The sequence below is a fragment of the Tamandua tetradactyla genome, chromosome 10 (assembly GCF_023851605.1).
Source record: "Tamandua tetradactyla isolate mTamTet1 chromosome 10, mTamTet1.pri, whole genome shotgun sequence".
Classification (NCBI taxonomy): Eukaryota; Metazoa; Chordata; class Mammalia; order Pilosa; family Myrmecophagidae; genus Tamandua; species Tamandua tetradactyla.
Genome location: NC_135336.1, coordinates 9,349,235 through 9,368,260, shown reverse-complemented (window position 1 = coordinate 9,368,260; position 19,026 = coordinate 9,349,235). Strand labels below are relative to the sequence as shown.

Genomic DNA, 19,026 nt, shown 5'->3' with positions numbered 1-19,026 from the left:
AACTTACATATGTTGATAACTTGAGATAATTTATGTGAAAGTTCTTTGCAAAATAAATGGTAAGAGACTTGTTTATTTTAGGGATACACATATATACTTACCTTCTTCCATTAAAAAATATGCATACTGCATCTAGACATTAGCTGTTGCTATTAGTTCCATTACGTTAAATTGGGAGTAGGAAAAGTAGGAATTGCAACCTCTTTCCCACTTCATTTTCCCTTTATTCTTATATGTTTTCAGCATTCTCAGTTCCCAAAAGGGGAAAGCACAATATTAATAATTGCCAGTTTATATACCCTTTCCCATAGTAAGTTCCTCTGCGAGCTTGAGACAACAGTTAATGAAAGTGTAACAGAATCTCTCTGTTTCACCATCTTCAAGTAGAGGCAAGTTAGAATTCCTTTAATGCCTCATGGGAATGCTTTAAAATGAAAACAGCAAACTTTGCTCATATTGTTTTATAATGGGACTATGTGTTCTTCTGGGTAGGAAAAGCAGAGGTGGCAACTCCCAGATGTAAGACTGTGTTTATTTTAATGACTTGGTTGGGATTTCTCTCTGAGTTAAAATTGGGCTTGATATGGAGTCTTGAAAAATATAGAAGTCCTTAGATGAACAGAAAATAGGTTTTCCAGAAATGAGAAATATGATAATGTAGCACCTTATTGGCATGCCTTACCAAGTATACTTTGGGAGCAGGAGAATGTCGTCTGGCTCCATAGCTCTCAGGATTGAAGGCAGAGTTAAGACTTGGTTGGAAAGAGTGGGGGGTTACTGATACCTGGAGTTCAGTCAGGTTGATCTTATCTCGTCTCACTACAGACCATCCTCCGATACTGGTACAATCTAGTAACCTAGGCTTTCGCTTCTCCAGTCAGAGATGTTTCTAAAAAGGAGACTCACAATATTCAATTCATTCCATTGTTCTGAAATCTGCATTGCTTCCTCAAATGCCACACAATATGTGATTAGCTTTCAAATATCACCCCAATTTGACCTTTTTCTACATACTTTTTTCAGTGTTCTCTGCTACTCCAGATTCCATTCCCAACCACTGTTCTCCCAATAAACCCATCCCCACACATGGACACACTGTCCCTCTCTGTCTTTCTTTCTCCTGGTGAAATGTCCTTCTCAATACTTCTGCCTGTTGAAATCCCACCCATCCTTCAAGATTCATTACAAATGTCACATTCATAAAAAGATCTCCATAAATTCTTCCAAATCCAAATTCATCTATTCAGGAGAAGTGTTTTCTCCTATTCTGAATCCTTGTAGTATTTGCTTTTACTTCTCCTGTGATTCCTATCTCAACCCTAAATTATAGGTACTTGTCCTATTTCTCACCTCATCTCACAGATTAGCTACAAAAAAGTAAGAATTAGCTCTATCCCACCCTCTCACCTTCCCCACCCACCCAGTGACCAGCACAGGACCCTTATTATGTGTTGGTTAATTGAATGAAGAATTAAAATACCTGAAACTTGGAAACCCTAGAAATACACAGCTTGTGGTACCCTATGTAGACTAAAATGAGAATGTGGGACTCAATATGTGGGAAGTTCATTGTGGCAATCTTTTCTTAGCATAGGCCAAACATGCAGCTGCTAAACTCAGTCACAGTATAACATTTCAAGAGGGAAGGAAGCCAATGTAAACCCACAGGGTGTGCAAAATAGAAATCAGAAACCCTGACTTTTTTTAACCACTGAATGTAATTTCACAGTCTATTTGATATGATTTTTCTAGGCTGTGGTTCAATTCAAACTCTTCTCTTCATTTGAAGACAATGCTATAGTTCTATACTCATTACTGTCACTTTGCAACTTTACTTAGGCTTATTCTAGGCTGCATGGACAAAGATATTTCTGCCACTAACTTTTGGAGAGATATATTTTGGTTATAACCTTTGTTTTTGCCCTTTTTCAAAATGGTATACTCTTCGTTTTCCTTCTAAGTAAGGAGGATCAGCCACTTAGTCTTAGAAGCAATGGAGTTCAGTAGAAAAATCATTATTTTGGACTTAGAAGACCAGGAGTTAGGTTCCAGCTTTATCAGGATCTGTGGCCCTGAGAATACGTTCTCACTCTATACTTTATCATTGTTAATATTGTGAGGCAGAAGTATTACAATAATGATCTGCAAGGGCCACTGTGGCATTTGCATTTTGGGATTCTGGGGTCACTTAGGTGATTTTTTTTTTTTTTTTTTTTTTTACAAATAATGCCACTCTCTCATCAGAGTTAGTAAAGTTTACCTAAAGTGCAGTTTGTTATAGACAACAGCCTTTGAATCTCAGAAAGCTGATTAGTCTTTTGAGCCACTCTGAAGCAGGCAGGAAGTTTCTTTGGTTAAAAGAGTTTGGGAAATGTGAAATACAATATCCTATTCATGGAGATCAACTATTATAGCAATATATTAAAGAGTCTGAAAGTCCTATGCTAAAAAAATGTTAACTCAGTACAGTTTAACTTACACTTAATTAACTATAAAAGCAGTTTTTATAAGTCCTTTTCAAGACCCAGCCTCAGTCCCACTTTCTTGTGAGGACTTACCTGAACCTTCTAGGTTGCTACGATTCCAAATTTCTCCCAATTTTGACAGTACCATGTTACCTGCTACTCACTCACTCTGAGCTCTAATCTCATAGAATTTTTGGTCTTGATATTAGTAGTCTGCATAAGCCTTCTTGCCTAACTGGACTATACTTAATAAAATGTAAGGGATCACATCACGTTTATTTTGTATCTATAAATATCTGGCATCTGTCACAGTTCTTTCTAAGGCAGAGGTGATTAGCAAACTCATGGACCAGGTAAGCACACATGCACCCAAACAAGCACGCATACCTACTTTTAGATAGCAGTGACTGAAATCTGAACTATCTGTTGTGAATATTTGTTTTAATAAAAGATGAAGATTCTAACCATAATTCAGCCATTAATTTTTCTGGGCAAATCCTTTCTCTATCTGGAAAGTGAAGCAGTGGGAAATATGACTTAAAGGGCCTTTTAGCCCCAGTTCCTTATGGCTAATGGGAGCTAATGTTTATACCCTAGCTTGTGCTAGTGTCACAGAGTAACAGAAGAATTGATGCTATCTGATATGTTCAGTCAGTAAGTAATTTTCATCCAAACTTGAACTTTTTAGAAATTCAGATAGACTGGGACCTTATTTTTAGTACAGTCTGTTGACTGAGGTACAGAAAAAATATTTGGATTTTTATTTATCCTTTATGTATGGCAAGATTATTGCATTTACTATACAGCTTAAAGTTGTGTCTTTAGGCTTTTAAGTAAAATACAAGTGTGATGCCATAGGAACTGAAGTTCTAAAAGAACCCTATCACCAAAACCACCATGTGGCCTTGTAGTTAGGAGCACGTTGATAGGTAAAATACCTGAAGGTACCTTCATTTCTTTTTAAGTTCCCTCCAGGAAGGGTTTTTGGAGTGAAACTCCCTTTAGCTGGCAGCCACATTGCAATCCTCTATAGGAGCTAGAGAGTTTTGAAATACTTTTTGAATTAAATTTCCCCACCTCTGTAAGAGCAAAAAAAGAGTTCATATTTCACAAAGGAATGCAACATATTTATACCAAAAAGTACACATGGACAATCATTTGATTTACTTGTTTGTTTTTCTTGCTTTTCTCACAGTGGAGTGATTTGGGTGAAATGTTAAATTTGTTTTGTAAACACAGTATGGAAAGGTGGCCAAGTACTTTATAAATTGAAATGACGTAATTTCTCTGTATGCTCCTTAAACCCCAAAGCACTGCCCAAGTCATCAATTCTTCAGACTATCTCCAATGTTATCCTAGCACTGTTATCATTTTTAATCAGGCAGGGAGTCATTTATTGCTCTCTTCCCTGGCACACATGTCTCCATCTGTAACCCATTCCAGAAGCATGGTTGCTTACAGGGAGAAAAAGAAAACAAACCACCCACTCCTCACCTATGACAAACATTTTGTGCCTGTGGGTTTGTTATTTCACAAAGCACTATTGCAGATGCACTAAGGAGAAAAACACTTTCAAAATATCTTCTCGTATTGTCAAGAGCAGAAAAAAAATCAGATCCAGGTCTATATTAAACTATATCACTGCTGATTTTTAAATAGCATCTTATAAGTAGAAAGCCACAATCTATAGTTAATTACCATTTTGCTATCTTATTTGACACATATATTTAAATGATTGTAGCATTGTACAGTTGGGAGGAAAAATGTGATCTGGCTTCCAGTGGTGGCAGACACACAACTCTGGTAGTCAGCAATGAGGGAGCCGGCTGTTAGCTCCAGCAAAGTGATGGCCAGCTAAAACTTTATTAATGGGTCACTGGGGAAAGACAACATTCATCTCCATTCATCATAATGAAAACCAGGCAGAAGCAAAGCAGGAGTCAGTGGTTAGTACAACAAAATTTATTTTTATACCATGAAGTTCATTAAGGGCAACTCAGTCTCTCCCAGCACAAGTTTCTATTTGGTGCTATAAATCATTGTATCATAATGTGTAAGTAATGCACAGCTAGCTCTGCCCTGGGCCATAGGTAGAGATAGGAGTTCATCCCCCATGTTTCTGAAGAGCTTTACATTCCTCGTGTCTTGGCAACCTACCTGGGATTTGAATCAGTTACGGAGAATATTTATTTTTCATAAATAGTAATGACTTGCTTTCCAAAATGGAGAAAAGTCTCTAACATTTTAGTCCTGGACAGAAAATCTGAACCAAAGGACTTACAGATCCAACCTTAGTTACTTTTGAGGTGATGTTGGGCAAGTTTCTTATTCTCTTGAAAATTTGGTTTCCTTAGCAGCAGACAAAAGGTCATTCAAGCTACAGGAGTGCATGTCTGTCTGAGTTTGTGACCTGGATTCTCCACCTCTGTCTCTTCTGAGCAGGGAACTCAGAGCAGGTGACTTAATCCTAACTGTTGGCTTCATTGTCTTATATTTCAGTGTGGATAAAAATGCCTGCTTATTCAGTGCATGACAGTACTTTTTTTCCATTAGGAAAAAAAACTTTTTTTTCATTAAAAAAATCTAGTGTCCCTAAAAGACTGCTGAATCAATAAAGACACTGATTTTGGCCTCTGTGTTTAGGTGCTGACTCTGCCTAAAGAGAACTAGAAAATTATAGCTTTGGAGTCATATGTGTCTTCAAACCCAGGCTTTACTATGTGGTAGCTATGGGGCTTTGGAAGAAGTTACTTACCTGCTCCCCTCTGATCCTCCATTGCTTCAAGTGAGAAACGATAACAAATAAAGGAGGGTACAAATGCCCAGCAAACATTCGTGCTTAGCTGACACTCAATTAATGATTATTTTATTACTTTCAATTTTGTTAGTAGAATTGCAAAGTGTTTTGCTCTATGCCACAATGGAGAAGTGTAAATTATTATTATTATTAGCAGCCTCTTGGACAAGCTCATGCCCATGATATGGGAGTCATTTGCAGAAGTATGGTTCTGAGTCCACCTAAAGGGACATTGTATTTCTATTTATTTATTTAACATCTGTCATAATGTTCTTTACGTGTTAGAACGATGCTTGCCACAACAGCCATGGGACATTGGCAAAACTGGGCTATGCAAAGAGTGATGTCTACCTTCAAATTAAACGGAGGGCTTAACGCCATGTTTCCAAACAGTAGCAGGAAGCAAATGTCAGAAAGGTCTTGGCTCAAACCTTCTTTTCAGTAAACATTTGTCATCCTCCGACACCTCAGTGGAGATTTCTGGCCCAGTGCTGCTGAGGTTAAGATCCCTTCCCAGTCATTCAGTCTTGCCTTGTCCTAACAATTTGCAAACAAATCAACAGTAATTTACCAACAAACCATGCATGTTAATTTCATTCCATCCATGTCTGATGTGACTTGCCCACACTGCATTGCTAAACTAGTACATTTTCCTCCCTACCGTGTGTCTTGTCTGTTCTCTTGCTGAGAAGTTAAATAATACACAGACAGCTTGAGAAATTTTTCCAACTAAGCATGCACTTATTTTTGGCTAATACATTGAATTTTTTTTTTCCAAAAACATCAAGGACTTCTTATCTTAAATAGTTTCTAATCTGAAATAGCACCTTTGAAACTTTTGCTTCTTTACTTTAGGGTTTTCCTTACGCAGAAAGACGGTTTGTATTTAGATAAGAAACTTTCTAGTGAATTTAGCTAATGGAATTCCTTTTTCCCCTGAGCTCAAAAGGGTAGCCTCCTTTAACAATTGCTGTTCTCCATTAGCATTAAAATGTAAACATCAGATTAAAAGTTCACTAGAGAGTTTAGAAGGAGCAAGACTTTATTCATCAAGCTTGGGACCATGAACACCTGCAAGCAAGAGCATAAGCAATTTGGCAAAAGAAAGTTCTTTCAAAAAGACGTATTCTTCCTTTCCAAGTTACTCCATAGAGGCAATGTTACTCTTTAGAAATGTTGTTGCCCATCTAATCCTTACCAAATAGCATTTTGGAAGCTATAAATATTTACTTATAACCATGACTACATTTTAGAACCAACATTCCACAAATGCAAAGTTAATTTTGTCTTCTATGTTAGCATGAACACTTAACTTATGAACTAATGTGTTCTTTAAAACAGGAAATTTCTAAATTTTAAAAATAGGAACATAAGAAAGAAATATGTACAATTATTAGAAATTTCCCTTACTTTTGGGGTATATCTTTTTAATAAATTAAACCGTGGCTGTGTACAAAAGGACTGAATTACCTTGTTAAAGCAACATTTATGTGTATTTAGATTTTTTAATGGCAACAAACAAAAAGCTCAAAAAAATGGAAATATGCCAACTTTCATTTGATACACTAGCATCCCAGGAAAATACAGTTTTCATAAATGAGAATAAACGTTTAGGCCTAACCCTAGTAGTCAAGGCAAAATGGATAAAACAATTTATTATGTAGTTCTTAATACCTGGAAAAATCACTTTTATGAATTTGCCAGGAGGAACAACCTATGTTTTCCTCTGAGTTATGAAAATAATTTAATAGATGAGTCTTTTCTGCAAGTTATATTGACAACATAAAGAATGATCTCATCACCCACAATTGTGAAAAAAGAATGCTAAGTTGCTTTGCATATGACTATTTTTATTGGCTCTCTAAAAATCTTACTGCATTGTATGGCAATGTTTAGGAATTTCCTAAAATAAGAATGAATTCTCATTACATAGTCTGGTCTTTACATTTGAAAAAAATTTAGTCTAATTCAGTAGGTCAAACGAATTGCTTCCAAATCTTGTTTCAGATTTTCATAGTTTTTAAAGAATATTCTTTTAATATGTTTGATTTATTTATATTATTATTATTTATTTTTTACTTACTGGGTTTTGTGAAGGAAAGTTACTATTAGGGTGACAAAAATTTGAGGTAAATTTGAAGACTTTAACAACTGCTGAACCATCTATAAAAATGTATGGAGTCACTGTTATAGCGAAATGTTATAAGCTCCATAAAAGGAAGATTAGGGCTTTACTTAGCCCATGACATTTCAGTGTTTAGCGTGGTGTGCATTCTGTGATCTGGTAACTTGGTTACTCTAGCCTGCGTATGTATAGTACTAGGTAACATTTAAGCATTCTGCTGTGGCTTAGAAACAGGATGTCTTCAGTGTCTACTTACATGCTTGGCAGTTGGTAAGAAGCATGATGTGGGGTCAAAATTTCCTAAAATTTTTAGGCAACTTAACGAAGAGCCAAGGCAAAAAATATAGCACTTCATCAAAATGTAATGCATGCTATTGAATGAATTCCCAAAGTTAAGGTGGTGAAAGTACAGAACAAATTCCCTTTTTTGTTGAAAATGATGATGTTTCAGTAGAAGAATGGAAATTACTTATTTTGGACTTGATGCTTGTATAGAAAGCCTGCAGAAGATATATTCAGAAATGTTCTATTACAAGAGTACATAGAGGTCTTTACTTGTTTTAATGTTCTTTAGAATTAACTCTTTTTGTTACACAGTGTCTCACAGCTGTTCTTGATTTCACATTCAAATTATTGGAGCATTATATTTCTCCTAATTCAGTGGAGAAGAATTTGTATGTTTTCATTACACTTGGAAAATTTAGGGTTTTTTCCCCCGTTCTGTGCTATGTGTCTGTCTTCTGAATTGAGAAATACTGCTGTGGTAAGGGTGGGCAAAATGGAGAAGAAGAGAAAGGAACGGGGGGAATGGAGAAGAGAGGGAAAAATTTGTGTTTAACTTAACTATTAAGCATTCTAAGAGCCTTTATTTATTTTGAAAAGGTGATAACAGGTGATTTTGAGCAGATTCTGTGTACAAGGCTTTGGATGATGACTACTGAAACCTGTTTTCAATTAGCTCTTAGTCTGCTGACAAAGAAAATTTATGAATATACTTGTGTTTTTAAGATTCATGGACTAAATTCTAATCCTATAGCAGATTTTGAAATCATTTTCAGTTGGTTATAAGGCAGTAACTCCCACCCCCTGATTCAAAGACTGATGCAGTTGCAGTTTTCAGAGGTCAATGGAAAAGTGAGTAAGATAAAGACAATGCAATGATTTTGAATAAAACTAAATTAATTCACGCTTTAAAATCTGAGGATACTTTTTTCCTGCGGTCCTTCTTTTGTGAATGTTTTACTTTGCAAAATAAAATTAGGCAACTTGGTGTTAGTTCCCCCTACACAGATGAGCTTTCAAAAAAAAAAAAATGTACTGGTTCATAAAATCCAAAAGTTTGAGACAAAGAACATTGTACTTGAAGTCGGACGATCTCTTCCCACCCCATCCCCAGCCAGTGTTGATGATGTTGGCTCATTTATATCTTCATAGTACTTATCATAATCTGAATTACCGTCTTTATTTTCTCGTGTGAGATTTGTCTGTGCCTAGAAAGCGGGACTTTGTCTATCTTGGCCTCTTAGGGATCATCCTTCACTAGCATAGTGCCTGGCGCAGAATTTGGCAAAATAGACATTTGCTGAATAAGCGAATGAATGAAATAAAGAAGTTGGGTACAACTGAAATAATAGGCCTTTGTGTGTTTTCTAAAATAGGATAATAATTGGGAGACCTAAAAAGCTTTCCCAGTTTGACAGGGAAAAGTTTGCATGATGGCAGATAGGAAGAAGTTATGGTACAAAGAGGCTGGGACCAAATCCTTGGGCTTCTTGAACTGCGTGATGCAGAGTGTCTAAAACATGTTTGTGGGCATTGGGCAGCTACTGAAAGTTTTGAGCAGTCAGTGTGCGCTTTAGCAGTGCCTTCTTTGTTGCTGGCTATGGAAAAGGGTTTGTGTGTCAGAGGAGTCCCATTCACTGACCAATTCAAGGACAGAGTAACCTCTGAATGTTAGCAGGGTGTTGATTTAGTCAGTGTTCATTTCTTTTTCCATGCAGCGTGACTGCCACGTACAGTCGTGCTTCTGGGCTGGCAGAAGAAAATGTTTGCCTTAGTTCTTCACAACCTGAGATGAAATGACCTGGGACTTCTGGAAGACTTTTTCTACCAATTTTTCTCACTTCTCAGAGGGACAGTGGCCTCCCTCAAAAGTACAGTGGCATCTTGTTGTCCAGTAATTCCCCCTTCTTCAATTATTCTGTATTTCACATTGTATATTTCTAATGCATAGTTACCCTTCACTAGTTACCTCTCGTGTGATTTGTAATTTTAGTTCTGAAAGGAAGTTTGGAGCCTTGAAATGCAGTTTGTTTTTTGTTTGTTTCAGTGGAGTAGCTGAAACCTAGTACTTACAAGACCTTAGTGTAGCACCTGTAATTCGCCTTCCACTTCAGATGTATAACTAATTTCTAAAATGAAGCACAAAGATGCCAAACTGTCAGTTAAAGCAGTGGCCGATTTTATAGACTCTGGCAGCTGATTTTAGTTTCCTAAATTGGTTCACAATAATGCAAAAGTCGTGACCAGATCATGAGCAACTTTTATGGTCCAGTTGTAAGTCAGAGGCTCTTCTTTACATTTATATTGAGGAAGATGGTATCACGTTCAATTCTGAGTTATAAAGAGGGAAAGCATCAAGTAAAGCAAAAAGCCAATGTTGTCAAATTTAAGAAAAGGAATCAATGAATCAACATTGACTAACAGTTCTCAAAAACCATGGAATCACATTCATTTGTAATAACCGAAACGGGAAATTATCAATGTATGTGACTAGATAGCAGAAATGTTTATGGAAAACCTAGATACTTGAATACTTTATAACTTACGAAGCCCACTCACATGTAATATACTTTTTATTTGTGTGTAAAAGATTGACTTGTTGGAGGGTTTTTTTCCTATTTTCTTAAAAATATCATAGACATCGTCTATAGGTAAAGTAGATGAAAGCTATAAAGATAAGACATATAGTCCCTATCCTCTGAGGACTGTACTGGGAGAAAGAAATATATACAAATGAATATAGTATAAGGCAGAGTATAATAAGTGCCAATAAATAAATAAGGGCTAAGATATCAGAGTGCTTGACTGTAGTTAGAGGGTTAGGGAGAGATCTCTTAGAGAAGGCAGCATTTCAGTTTGGTCTTATAGAATAGTTTGTTTTTGGCTCTGGCAGTTCTTTCTTTTGATTCATAATAAAACAGAGGCATCTAGATTCAATTTCCCAGAAAACACAGATGGCTCAGAAAAGAGGGAGAAGAGAATGAACTCGGAACAAAGTTCCTTTATTCACTTTCACTAGAGCCAGACTACACACATATAACTTTAGGAATGGTTTATAAACCTCTGAACACTTGTGTATAGGTTAAATACCATGTCTATGAACTGGGGATCCGGCCTGGCCACTTCCAAGCTGTAAGACCTCAGGCTAATTACTTTATTTCTCTGAACCCGGTTTAGAAATATTTGCCTTCATTTGGTCCATTTTGTCCCCCTAGCTTAACCAACTGGAAAAAGCAGTGGAAGCAGCCCACACCTTTTTCATGGCCAACCCGGAGCACATGGAAATGCAACAGGACATTGAGAACCACAGAACAATGGCCGGCGTGGAAACTTCCCAGTTAGTTGATCGAGAAGCCAAACCACACCTGGTGAGCCCTGGGGTATCTTGCGCCCACTGAATTGGGCTAAATGCTTCTGAGTTTCATTTGGTTTGGAGTAAATTTGCATGAATGAATATCTCAAATTGATTCCCAATTTCCAACAAGTAACATTTTATATTTTCAGAATCCTCTGAAGAAACATTCTAATTATCAGGGTTGAAAAAGATTTGAGAGAAAATATGAAATAGCTAAGAAAAGCAGTATAATGTGGTGACAAGTAGAGCATGATATTACTGTTTCTAAACCTCTCTGAGTCTCAGCCCTCCCTCGCCTTACCCCACTTTCTCACTCCGATTTTAATTTTACACACAAGAGTTGAGACTAATGTGAATTGTGTAGGGCCACATAGGACCTGGCCTTCCTTTTCACCTTGGGACATCACCAATCTTAATGTGTGGCCCCTAAGATCATTACCGAAAAGGATAAGAAAGGAAGATATTACATAGACGCTTCCCCCCAACCACCACCCCCTTGGGCAAGGCGTGGAAGTAGATGTCCCTTGTCATTTCTACACACATCCATCGTCGAGACCTTGTTACATGACCCCTCTAGATTCAAAGGGTTTAGAAAATGCAGGTTTGGGGTGCTCAGGAAGAAAATGAAATAACTTGCCAGAGTGGTAAACTTGCTCAGTAAGCGCCCCCCCGCCTTCATTTACAATGTTTTGCAGCCAGGGAAATTCACTTAATCCACTTCCCCGCATGAGGCAAGAGCCCAATGCCCCACCGAACTAATAGGCCCTGAGTCTGTCTGTGTCCTACTATTCAAGGTCCCCTTGGGTGCTCTTGGGAAAAAAAAAAAATTCTGTTTCTTTGTAGGAGAGTTACAGTTCAGGAGTTAAACACTATGAGGCTGATGACTTTGAGCTGGCCATCAAGTACTTTGAACGAGCTTTAAGAGAATATTTCAGTGAAGATTTGGAGTGCCGAGCTCTGTGTGAGGGGCCTCAGAGATTTGAAGAGTATGAGTATTTAGGGTATAAAGCTGGCCTCTATGAAGCCATTGCAGGTAAAGTTTGTCTGTCTGTCTCTTTATTTATTTATTAATATTTATTCATTTTAAGATTATTAAAATATTGCATTTAATTTGTAAACAATGTTGCAACACTGTAGAAATATGTATTGTAAAAAGTGAAAGACTCACATGTCCATCCCATCTTATCACCCTTAGATAAATTTATATTGTTAAAATGTTGGTACATATCTCCAAAATGTTTCCATGTGCACAATGGAAATATTTTTTAATTTATAATTATTTCATATTTCTATAAATATAGGCAATAGTATAAATACTGCTTTTCAGCATATTTTTTGCTTTTGTTTTATTTTGTGCTTACCAATGCATTGTGGATTTCTTCCGATGTAAGTACAAGTAGATCCACTTTATTGTACTTAATGCTTGGTGGTATTCCACTATGTGGCTGCATCATAATTTATTTCACTTGTCCTTTATTGATGAATATTAATGATGTAAGTTTGCATTATAAATAATGTATTAGTGGACACTTTTGGATACTCTTCTTCAGTTACGTGAAAGAATATTTTATTATACATGGGAATTTAGTATATTACAAAGTGGCATTTAAAATAAGTAGGTAATGTGCATTGTAGAGTAATTGTGGTATTGGCTAGGTAACCATTTGTGGGGGTGGGGAGTATAAGTCCTTGGCTTCATACCAGACACAAAAAGGAGTCCTGTTTCTACTAAAAATGTAAGTGTAAAAATATAAAGCTGCCAGAAGAAAATGCAGAAGAATTTTTGTATAATATTAGAAAAAGTAAAGCTCCTTCCTTTTACCATTACAAGAGATAAGGAAAATGAAGAAAAAGTTAAAGTTTACAAAGGTTTATTAATGCAAAAGATACAGTAAATCGAGATGCTCTGTAAATGACCAACAAAAAAAGTGCAAATTCTTCTACAGGCAGTGAGTGAATGAATATCCTTAATATATAAAGGGAGCTCCTAAATTATTATTAGCAGTAGTAATTTGTTTCTTAATTATTAGTACGGATTGTAATAGTAGTCCCTTAAGCCACATGCTGTAGGTAGATTTAACGTTATCCTCTTTACCCTCCCTTTTGTAAATAAGGACATTTTATCTCTGAAAGATGAACTAATGTGACTAAAATGAAGCTGGGAATCAAATCTAGCCTTGCCTGATTCTAGAGCCCATACTTTTAAGGTCTGCACTGTTGAAAAATGGGCATAGGATAATTTATTCAATAAAAAATGCTTAGCAAATATATGTTGAGCATATATTGTGTTGCAAGATACAAACATATGAAAACTAATGTTCAATTTCACATGTACTCAAAGAAAAGCAAACTAACATGCTCAGTTTCTTCTCCCCAATTGCCAATGTACTGACCCATAAAGAATACCCCTCGCTATTAGTTCAAGTTAAATCATAGAAACTTATCTTGTAATAATCAACTCCCTCAATTTAGACGCTACCTCCTAATAGTACTTAACATTTCCTTGTTCTCTTCACCCCTTTTGCCACCGCCTTCGTTCAGATCGACAGGATATTTTAACTAAATCTTAGTGATAGCCTCTTTGCTGACCCTCTTGTCCTATCCTGTTTTTACTCTGCGCACAGGTAGAATGCTAAAATATGAACCTTGTCCTGCATAAACCCCTCCAGTGACTTTGTAGTAAAACCCAGAATCTTTAACAAGGACCCTCATGGTCTGGTCCCTGTATATGTTTTCATCCTCTCTTTGTTTTTTCCTCTTTGATCTATTCCTGTTGAGTTTCTTTCAGTTCCTTGCATATGCCACACTCATTTTCACTTCCAGCCCTTCACGGTGTTGTTTTCCTCCATTACTTGGCTGAATTCCTGTCTTGTTCAGTGCTCAACCCCTGCTGCCTAAGTATATGTAATGCCTGGAAAATAGTGAGGACTATGTTATATTTTTTCAATCAGTGGGTTCATGAATGAATGATGGAAATGACATCTTTACCAATCATATTTATGGAGATTAAAGCGTTGATAATACCCCATGTTTGTCAGAATGTAGACCTTAAGTTGGTAAGGTGTTTTAGAGGAGCATTCAAAGTTCACACTATGAAGTAAACCAGTTCACTGAAAAATTTTCCTATGACCACTTTGCAACCTACCTAATTATCCAAAATAAACTTAATTCACTTAGAATCAATGCAAATGTCTGAATTATTGGACATTTTTTCCAAAGGTTTTGTTTCCTGGGCCTGTGCCATTTGCCTGCATTTCTGTGAGCATTGCCCATTGGAATGTCAATTTTATGAGTGTTTCACATTTCAATTCCTGAGTATTTCTCTAATGCTTAATCTTTTATTTGGCAATGAATAAGCTTCTCCTTTATTATAGTTTGCTAACTTATCTTTTCTGGGGCTTATGTGTCCTATCTCCACCCCCACATTTATTCTGCACCTGTCTATATCCGTGGCTGCTTAATAGTTTTGGCAAATATCCTAGATCTGTTTTAGGAAATCTGGCTGATAATTTCCTACAGCTTTTAGTGATTTTCTAGAGTTTACAACAACATGCTGCTGGAAAAGAACAGTGGAAAGAACAGCGGTCTCCTAACTTAGGTTCTCTAATTCTTAACATAACTACCCCAGCTTCCACTAAAGAAAAGTGAGGGGGAGGAGTCACAGTCCCTGGAGTCCAAACCAAATATTATCTATTCCAGCGATATGTTGTCTTCTCAGGAATTTGAAGCATATCCAATTTATTATGAGAAGGAATTTTTTTAAGTATTCCTGTACAAGTGTCTTGGAACTCAAACTTATTAAAAACATGTGAATTTTACAATGACATTTGGCATAGAAAGGAAGCAAGAAATAGAACTAATAAAAAATGATATGGCAACTTGGGCAAATTCGTATTTCATTATAAATTGTCCTAAATTAGGAGTGAAATTGGCTTTTAGAACACATAATTTATTTAGAAACCCAGAATCTTCAAATTTTAGAGTTAGAAGAAACATTAAGTATTAGAGAAAAATGCAGATCACTTCTGAATATATTACTCTGTGAATTATATATGCTCTGTGAAGCCCTGAGGAATATCATTTTATCATTGGTTCTTTGCTGTCATTTATATCATGCTCTGAAAAAGATTTTCTTTCGGATTTTGAGTCCTTGATTTGTGTATTTCCCACCTTTTTCTTTTGCTTGTCATTTGGAAGTAGGAGAAATACGTAATAGAATTGAAGGAGGATGCAAATAGCCAGCTAAATAGAATAAAACAGTTGAAATTTTTTTTATTTTGTTTTTCTTAAGAAATAAAACAGCTAGTTATTTATGTCTAAGATGCTAATCAAATAAACTGAACTGCAGAGCTCATTCTTCCCCTTCCCTCCCGCCCTGCCAACTGGAATTAAGAACCACTGGACTTTTGAGATTCTATTAGTTGTGCTATATATATGGTTGAATTAGCCAAGTTATGTGGAAAACTGGCACATTTTCCTGTACACCGGAAAATGTGCATTTCTTTCCTGCTATGTTTTGGGGGTCCCTATGCAATATCATCAAGATCCAAGATGAAATCCCACTAAACAAAGGATCTTTTGAAAGAAGGCAGTGTGGTAAATGAAATTGTATAGCCATGAGGTCAGGTGATTTTATCATCCCTCTCAAGGGAACCCACTTGGTACAAGCCTGAATGAACCAATTCTTTCTAGAAAAGTCTACCTCCATCTTCATCATAAAAATCAAAGTGGGGCAAAATGTAAGCCATGTTTTCTTCCCTGGAGCATTAGCACTTGTGTTTCCTAAGCTGATGCTTTGATGAGGTAAAATCCAGAGCTCAAGGGCTGTGAAGGATTTGACCCCTATGCGTCAAAATCCTTGCCCTGTTGGCAAGCTGAAAAGGATGGAAGCAATAGAAAAAGGAGCAAAGGGAAACAGGTGAAGTGCTTAATCATATTCTCTAGCTTTCATCCTTTTCCCTACTTTACCACTTCTACTGGTGAGAGAATTGGAGTACTGGTACCAGTTTTAGAATGCAAAATTTCTAGGTGATCAATTTTAGTTTTTATTTCTCCTTTAGGAAAATTTAGCTCTAAAATTTATTAAGGAGAAAGAGCATTCTACCTTTACTTCTCTTCCTGAACTCTTGACCTACATGATTGTCCCTTTCTCTGAACTGGGTCTGAGCGTAACCAGGGTCTAAACTTCGGATTCTGATTCCAGTATACTGCAGCCATCTGAAGTATCCAGAGAGAGGTCCCGTGTTATTAAATGAGAAGGCCAGCTACCCAGCTGGATGTGGTGGGGTGAAATAACCTTTATCACTTTCAGGAAGGGTAGAGAAAAGGGCAAACAAGGAAGGTGACAGTGCAGTGCAGAGAAAAGACCAGAGTTTTAGAGCCAGAAGACTTGGGCTTTACACTTGCTCAGCTGATCACTACTAAGAAAGAGACCCTGTCAAGTCACTCACTTTCTTAGTGGAAAAGTTTTCCAGTTGTGAAGTGAAGATAATAATGATATCTCTGAGAGTACAGCAAGACGATAAATGCCCTGCATCACTGTTAGGTGGTACTTCGCAGTTTGGGTTTCAGCACACAGGAGGAACACACTTTTCTGGCCTTTTCTTCCAGATCACTACATGCAGGTGCTGGTTTGTCAGCATGAATGCGTGAGGGAACTTGCCACTCGCCCGGGCCGGCTCTCGCCAATTGAGAATTTTCTTCCCCTGCATTATGACTACCTACAGTTTGCCTACTATCAAGGTAAAGTGTGGGTCATCTGTGAAGACCTTTGGGGACATATTCATCACTAAAGTCATTACATTTTTGTAGCTTAGTCTTCTGTGTTCTGCAATTTATCATTGAAGCAATGGGAGTTTGTGCATTCTCTCTTATCTGACGCAACAGCTCAGGATAAGAGAAGCAGAAGGTGAAATTATGTGTGGGCAAAGAGCAGACTTAAAGCACTGATCATTTCCTGCAAGTTACACTAGCCTGATACTTCATGTGATTTAATTTTTTTAATTTAATTTTTAATAGTTAATTTATTCGTATGGTTCAAAGATCAAAAATCATAAAAGCCGCCCTTCCTCCCTGGTCTCTATCAACTTGGTCCCATTCCCTAAAATTCATGATTTCCTATTTACCCTTCTAAAATCTTTTCTTTATACGACAAATACAAACACACACACACACACACACACACACGCAGCCTGTTTGATTATCCCCTTTTTTACATAGAAGGTAGTATATTATCTGTTCTGTTCTCTATATTGCTTTCGTCATCTAACAAGACATGTGAGATATCTTCATAGTAAGGTGGACCTATGACATTGCCATTTGTTTAGATAAGAAATGGTCAGATTTGGCAATTTTTTACAGTGCAAGCTAATTGTATCAGTACATAGTGAATTTCCTTGTTAAGTTTTATTTGCATTTGCCTATCATTATACTACAATTTATTTAGCATGTCTCCTTATTAAAGGGCATGTGTGCTGTCTGTAATCTTCACTACTGCAACCAACATTATAATGAATAACATTTTACATATGTTTAATGAATAGCATTTTACATATGTCATTTCACATCTGCACATAGCTGTCTATAGGATAAATTGCCAGAACTACAGTTGCTGGGCCAAATGGTTTCCTGATTTGTAATTTTGAGAGACGCTGCCAAATTTGCCTGCCGTTGCTCATAGACAAAATATATTATCAGATTTTTAGATTTTTCCCAGTGCATTAGGTGAAAATTGCTATCTCAGTATAGTTTTAATTTGCATCTATCTTATTGAGAGAGATTGAGCATCTTATGTGTAAGAGTAATTCATTGAATTCAGACTGCTGAAACTGATCTGGGTATTGTACAGTCTAATGCCCTCATTTTGCAGAGAAGTGACTTGTTCAAGGTCACTTTGGGTAGTGAGAGGTTGTAATTCCTCTTTCGGTAATTCCTCTTCACACTGTTCCCCATTAGTTCCGACATCAAGCTGCCCTGCATACACGTCAGTAGTAAAGAAAGTATTTCCCTTTTAAAATAACAAGAAAAAATCCCAAGCCAACATTTTAAAGCTACTTTGGCACATCCTTTCCTTTCTAAAAGCAAAACATTACTCATCGTCCTGGCACTGATGGCAAACAATAAATCATGTGTTTAAGTCATGGGCAGTGAATGCAAAGGAGTTGAGAGAGTTGCTTAATTCTTACCATTCTTATTTAAAATCAAAGTCCCCTTATAATGTATATAGCTGAAGGAGCACATGGGTTTAAAAGAAATCCAGTGTAGTCTCCTATTTGAAAACAAGACATACAGCATTCCAAATATCTTCTTGCAGTAGCAAAATATTTCTGTGGCAGAGAGTTCAGAATTTAAACATCTTAATGTTAATTCCTTTTAATATTGTGTTACTGCTGGAGTCACTGTAGTTGTAAGTGAGAGATGCAGTTATAAGCACGGGTGAGTCACCCCCAGGATTTGGGGCCCTCCGAAGGATTATGTAAAAGGTCATCCCCAAGAAGTTTGCTTAATTCAAACTCAACATCAGAACATCAGAATTATCTCTTAAAATTCTGCTCTGTTTTCCTGTATTAAATAATATAAGTTGTCAACAAACATCTTTCAGTGAAAGTTTTTGATAATTTATGCAAAACACCTAGCACTCAAGCCTACGGAAGGCAGTACCTTTCGAATAACTGAAAAGTCCTTCCTTTTACCTGACTGTTTCTGCTTCCTCGGTCTGGTCTGCTCTTATCTTCCCTCTTAGTGGTGATTACTGCTGACCACTCACAGACAGGCTGAAGCATCTCTTAAAAGTCCTTTGAGCAAAACCTCTAACGCAGCAACTCCTTGGTCTTGCAGTGGGAGAGTACGTGAAAGCCTTGGAGTGTGCCAAGGCTTATCTTCTGCTGCATCCGGATGATGAGGATGTGCTGGACAACGTGGATTACTATGAAAGTTTGCTGGACAGTAGCCTCGACCCAGAATCCATCGAGGCTAGAGAGGTGAGACCAATGTTCTCAGAAGA

The 19,026-nt window shown here is 37.0% G+C and overlaps 1 protein-coding gene across 1 annotated transcript in view; it reads left to right on the top strand.

Annotated features, from left to right (window-relative positions):
• The window catches only part of P3H2 (prolyl 3-hydroxylase 2), a 183,760-nt gene that overhangs the window by 122,889 nt on the left and 41,845 nt on the right, over positions 1–19,026 (top strand). The window contains exons 2-5 of the mRNA XM_077117874.1: positions 10,885–11,037; positions 11,868–12,057; positions 16,635–16,766; positions 18,861–19,003. Of these exons, the coding sequence (XP_076973989.1) occupies positions 10,885–11,037; positions 11,868–12,057; positions 16,635–16,766; positions 18,861–19,003 (618 nt within the window). The remainder of the gene's footprint in view (positions 1–10,884; positions 11,038–11,867; positions 12,058–16,634; positions 16,767–18,860; positions 19,004–19,026) is intronic.